Source organism: Lactuca serriola, chromosome 6 (genome assembly GCF_051521515.1).
Source record: "Lactuca serriola cultivar US96UC23 chromosome 6, Lser_US96UC23_V15, whole genome shotgun sequence".
Classification (NCBI taxonomy): domain Eukaryota; kingdom Viridiplantae; phylum Streptophyta; class Magnoliopsida; order Asterales; family Asteraceae; genus Lactuca; species Lactuca serriola.
Window position 1 is genome coordinate 28,538,141 of NC_136413.1, and position 5,165 is coordinate 28,543,305.

At 31.1% G+C, this 5,165-nt stretch overlaps 2 protein-coding genes across 2 annotated transcripts; one reads left to right on the forward strand and one right to left on the reverse strand.

Annotated features, from left to right (window-relative positions):
- Positions 1–316: 316 nt before the first annotated feature.
- Positions 317–1,449, forward strand: LOC145058556 (Exostosin family protein). Its single transcript, XM_079006448.1, has 2 exons — positions 317–671; positions 790–1,449. The coding sequence occupies exons 1-2, from the start codon at positions 330–332 to the stop codon at positions 1,447–1,449; spliced, it is 1,002 nt and encodes a 333-aa protein (XP_078862574.1). The 5' UTR covers positions 317–329.
- Positions 1,450–2,507: 1,058 nt separating this feature from the next.
- LOC145058212 (vesicle-associated membrane protein 711-like) lies at positions 2,508–4,125 on the reverse strand. The gene is made up of 4 exons (XM_079006125.1): positions 3,721–4,125; positions 3,085–3,275; positions 2,805–2,968; positions 2,508–2,719 (listed from the first exon to the last, which is right to left on the reverse strand). The coding sequence occupies exons 1-4, from the start codon at positions 3,935–3,937 to the stop codon at positions 2,632–2,634; spliced, it is 660 nt and encodes a 219-aa protein (XP_078862251.1). The 5' UTR covers positions 3,938–4,125; the 3' UTR covers positions 2,508–2,631.
- Between the last annotated feature and the right edge of the window lie 1,040 nt (positions 4,126–5,165).

The window sequence follows — 5,165 nt, forward strand, 5'->3', positions numbered from 1 at the left end:
CTTTTGGATTTGGATTGTGACATTTTTGTTTAAACTAAGTGTTAAGCTTATACTTTTTCTTTAATCTAAGTTTTTTTAAAGCTCTCAACAACATAGTGTGGAAAATACTCTTTAATTATGTTTTATTTGATTCTATAACTTTCATAAAATTATATTTATTTTTGGCAAACAATTGTACACGAATACAAGCTCCAATGCTTCAAGCTTCCACTATCTTTGCCAATATATCGAGAATCTTTGAATGATAGATTTAACTAAAGATTTTACTTAACTTCTTGTTGTCAAAGATTTATTATATTTCTTGAATATAACGCAGGAGCCACATAGAGATGGAGAAGAGTTTCAAAGTATGGGCATACAAGGAAGGAGAACTTCCCATTTTCCATGGAGGACCTATGAACAATATATACTCCAGCGAAGGCCAAATCATGGACGAAATCGAGAGCCAAAAAAGCAGATTTCTTGCTCAAAACCCTGAAGAAGCCCTTGTGTTCTTCCTCCCTGTCAGCGTGGTTTCCATTCGACATTATCTTTACAGATCTCATGCTGATTATGATCGTCGAATTATCCAGGATGTTGTTACTGATTACATTGGGGTGTTGTCACACAAGTACCCTTATTGGAATAGAAGCAGTGGAGCTGATCACTTCTTCGTTAGCTGTCATGATTGGGTATACATGTGATCATCTGTTTAAATTTTCATTAACTCCTATACCATGAATATCCAAGAATCAAATTTAGGTTCCATATAACCATATTGATTGAACAACAACTTCATTACTTTTTCAGGCACCAGATGTTACAGCGACGAACCCTAAATTGTATGAACACTTCATTCGTGTCCTTTGCAATGCCAATAGTTCTGAAGGTTTTCGGCCGGAAAGAGACGTCTCCTTGCCGGAGCTCAACATTCCTTACGAACACCTAGGACCACCCCTCATCGGACAACCCCCTGAAAACCGTTCCATCCTTGCATTTTTTGCAGGTGGAAACCATGGACAAGTAAGAAAATATTTGTTCGAAATTTGGGATGGAAAAGATGAGGAGATTCAAGTCTTCAAATACCTCCCGAAAACCCTAAATTACTCGGAATTAATGGGAAGAGCAAAGTTTTGCTTATGCCCTAGTGGATGGGAAGTAGCAAGCCCTAGAATAGTTGAATCGATCTCTTCAGGTTGTGTTCCGGTGATCGTTTCTGATCATTATGTGTTGCCATTCAGTGACGTTCTTGACTGGAGCAAGTTTTCTGTTCATGTTCCGGTGAAAAAGATACCGGAAATCAAGAAAATCTTGGAAGGGGTTGGGATCGATGAGTACATTAAAATGCAGAAAATGGTGATGAAGGTGCAAAGACATTTTATAATTCATAGACCATCGAGAGCATATGATTTGATAGACATGGTGCTTCATTCGGTTTGGTTGAGAAGGCTCAATGTAAAACTCTCTTAGTTTTTATTATTAGATGGATATATTGAAGAAATATCTATATTTATCATAATAGAGAATTTAAATTAATATAGTATGGTTTAAGATAAATATTTATAATGTTAATTATAACGATCGATTTAATTAGAACTGATCACAATGGTTAATTAATTAGGATTCTACAAATGATCCTAGAACACATGGTTATAAAATTTTGAGCTATGTTTTATTTGAGTATTTAAAAAATAATAATCCTAATTAGATTGTAATTATTATATGCGTGGAAGGGTATTTTGAATTTATTAAGAAAGGAAAATACATGTTCAATTTTTAAAAACATTACAAAACGTAGAATCTCTATATAAATCCCATTTAGTATATGCATATATAGATACATAAATCGATAACTTGGACTAATAGTTATACAACAAACACATAAATATATCATCAATCATTATATAATTATACACAAACAAAATTCATATGGTGTTTTAGAACATATTATTAATTTGATAAAAAAAGTATCCAGGTCTTTGTTTTTGTTATTTAATAAAAACATTAAAACTAAACTTAACTGGATTTGTTGGTTACACAATATTATTATTATTATCTCTCCATTGTATAAAACCGCAAACAACTAATGTTATTATGTTTCTTAATCCGATGAAATATATAATTTTCTTTTGGTGCACATGTATAATTATATCAGTATATATTTTCAAAAAAAGAAAACTGATTCTTCTCAATATCTCATATAATCGAACTTGGCACATTCATTTATAAATGAATACAAAATTGATGGAAAAACATCTACTTTGCAAAATGTTTGGGGAAGTGATATCATATCATATCATCAAACACTTTCAAAATAATGAAAACTAAATAAATCCTAATACAGAGATCAATTTAATATAGACTAGAAAACTAATCTTAAACCAAAAACAATTTAGAGACAAAGACAAAAAAGTGACTAATCCTTCTAAGATTTTTTTCAATATTTAAGCAAATATGTTTTACTCACTTAGTGAAAAACTTATCTATGTGGAATTGTAAACTTATTATTCCTCATATAACAAAACAACTCGATACAAATAACTTATCAAATTACCATAAAAGAATGTCAAAAAAAAATGCAAGAACTTTTTTCAAAGGCTTTGAATTCAAAAACCCTAATAAATCAAATTTCCCATTTGTTTCTGGTTTTCATCATAGACAAGCTGGAAGTGCAAACCCCTTGCAAACAAATGCCAGAACAATGTACACTATCACCAGGAGAAGAATTACCATAGCAACCCTACATTTAAAGTCCATTAATTAATTATATTAGCTCAATAATCTATAAAGATAATGTATATATAGGTTAGAGGATATATATATACATAAGTTTGACATTTTTCCACCACATTGTATTCCTGAATCTTCTAGACTGCTTTCTGAATCGAAAAGTATTCGTTTGCATATTTGCAGTTTTATCAACAAGTGTTTCCAATCGATCACCCCTCTCAAGAACTTTATCAATATTTTGAATCATCACACTTCTTACCTGTTTATAAAAGCATACAATTTCATCTTTCTTGTTCAAGATCAAAGAGGTATTACTATTTAGTTTACAAAAATTGATTTAACAAAAGTATTGGAATGTTAGTTAAGGAAACTCACCTGACTCATTTCACCTTTTAAACGGTTTATCCTGTCTGCATTGGGATCACTGGAGTAATATTCCATTTGTTGGCTCAAAACCCTAGAAAACTCATCATTCATTTCATAAGCTTGGGCTGTTAGAACTGCTCGACCATATGTTCTAACAAATCTCTGATGAATCTCTTCAAGAAATGTAAATGGAATTCGTCCTGTAAAATATAGATATTGCCACTATTGATCATATTCTGCCAACCATCAATTGTTTTAATGAACTTGAAATTGAAAAAGAGTAGAAGTGAAATGATTGAATGTGTTTATGTGATCACTGATATTATATGTCAATATCAAGTATTGGATTTTATGGATCTACGAATCCCTGTGTGGAAGGAACTGGATTCAAATTTCAAATTATAAACATAAACGACCTTCATAAGGCAACAATGCTGCTCGAAGAACCCTAGATTATCAAAATCAAATCAGATATGAAAGTTTCAAATTGAATTACTGTCGACAGAATAGCGAGACCTGATCATCGGCTCAAATCATACAATATGATCACAAACTCATCTAATGGAAATGAATCGATCTTATAATAATAATAATAGAACGAATTTTAAGCAAACAATAAGAACAGAGCTGTTATTATTAGCTTACTTCCGGCATCATCATCAGCCATACAGAGAATAGTGAGGCCATCAGTCCGTTTAACGTGAAAAATATACCGATCTTGCGAATACGAAACATTCATATCATTGTTTCCGGGGATTTTCTCGAGAATTTGTCTGGCGATGGTGCTCGCGTTGGTCGACGTACCACTGAATTCCGCCAACAGAACAGATCCTCTGGCCACCAGCGTGTAAAGAATCGTCATCTCTACCTTGACACAAATGTAGAGAATTTGATAAAGCAAATGAGAGATTGTGATAGTGGAGAGGGAAATTTGGATTTGTTATGTTAGAATTCAGTGGAAAAGGAGAATTGAATAAGGAGATTGAGACAAGTTCATGGAAGCCACGATTACTAAAGCTTTCATGTTCATGTGTTAATGTGATACTGAAAATAAAAAGTGTAGGAAGAGTAATTCGTTTGACCCATCCAATCAAATATATATAAAAACCATTTATTAAGATAATTAATTTTTTGGTTTGTTCAAATCATGTAACGAAGTGGATTATTATTTGTATAATTGGTACTTTGAACTTGGAGTAGTCAGAGATAAAATAATTGAGGGAAATTTCTGAAGAATATTGTGAAAAATGAGTGGCAAAAAACGACATAAATTTGCTAATTATCATTATAAGAGATTCAATTTTCACATGTAATTATCTTTTTTTTTTTTTTTTTTTTTTTTTTTTTTTTTTTTTTTTAATATATCTAGCTAACAAACTTGTTGGAGATGTTCACATATGATCATTATGACCTGCTGGAGTAGGTTACATCCTAGTTGTGAACACTTTTAACAAATTCGTTACCTAGATGTGTAAAAAAAATAGTTACCCAAATATAAACAAAAAGAAAAGTAAGAGTAAATTACACGAATGGTCCCTACGGTTTGGGGGAATTTGTGTTTTTGGTCCCTAACTTATTTTTTTTAAACTTGGATGGTCCCTACTGTTTATTTTTGTTACGCGATTGGTCACTGTCTTACCTAAAAAGAATGTTGTGCCCTTATTAATTTATTTTTTAATTAATTTTCTTATTTATGTATTTATTTTTTATATATAAAAAAGACTATTAATTTTTTTAAATATATAAAAAAAACAAATACATAAATAAGAAAATTAATTAAAAAAATAAATTAATAAGGACACAATAGTCTTTTTAGGTAAGACATGAACCAAACGCGCAACAAAAATAAATAGTATGGACCATCTGAGTTAAAAAAAATAAGTTATGGACCAAAAACACAAATTCCCCCAAAGCACAGGGACCATTCGTGTAATTTACTCTTACTTTTCATTTTGTACATATTTGAGTAACTATTTTTTTTGTACACATCTAGGTAACGAACTTGTTAAAAGTGTTCATATCTAGGATGTAACCTGCTACAACATGTCATAATGGTTATATGTAAACACTTCCAACAAGTTTGTTACCTA

What these genes read in the sequence shown, in the direction of transcription:
- LOC145058556 (XM_079006448.1), top strand. Translation starts at nt 330, where the DNA reads ATGGAGAAGAGTTTCAAAGTATGGGCATACAAGGAAGGAGAACTTCCC. An exon ending in TCGTTAGCTGTCATGATTGG is followed by an intron (nt 672 to 789) that starts GTATACATGTGA and finishes TTACTTTTTCAG; the next exon opens with GCACCAGATGTTACAGCGAC.
- LOC145058212 (XM_079006125.1), bottom strand. Translation starts at nt 3,937, where the DNA reads ATGACGATTCTTTACACGCTGGTGGCCAGAGGATCTGTTCTGTTGGCG. An exon ending in TAAAAGGTGAAATGAGTCAG is followed by an intron (nt 2,969 to 3,084) that starts GTGAGTTTCCTT and finishes TTTTATAAACAG; the next exon opens with GTAAGAAGTGTGATGATTCA. An exon ending in TGGAAAAATGTCAAACTTAT is followed by an intron (nt 2,720 to 2,804) that starts GTATATATATAT and finishes CTTTAAATGTAG; the next exon opens with GGTTGCTATGGTAATTCTTC.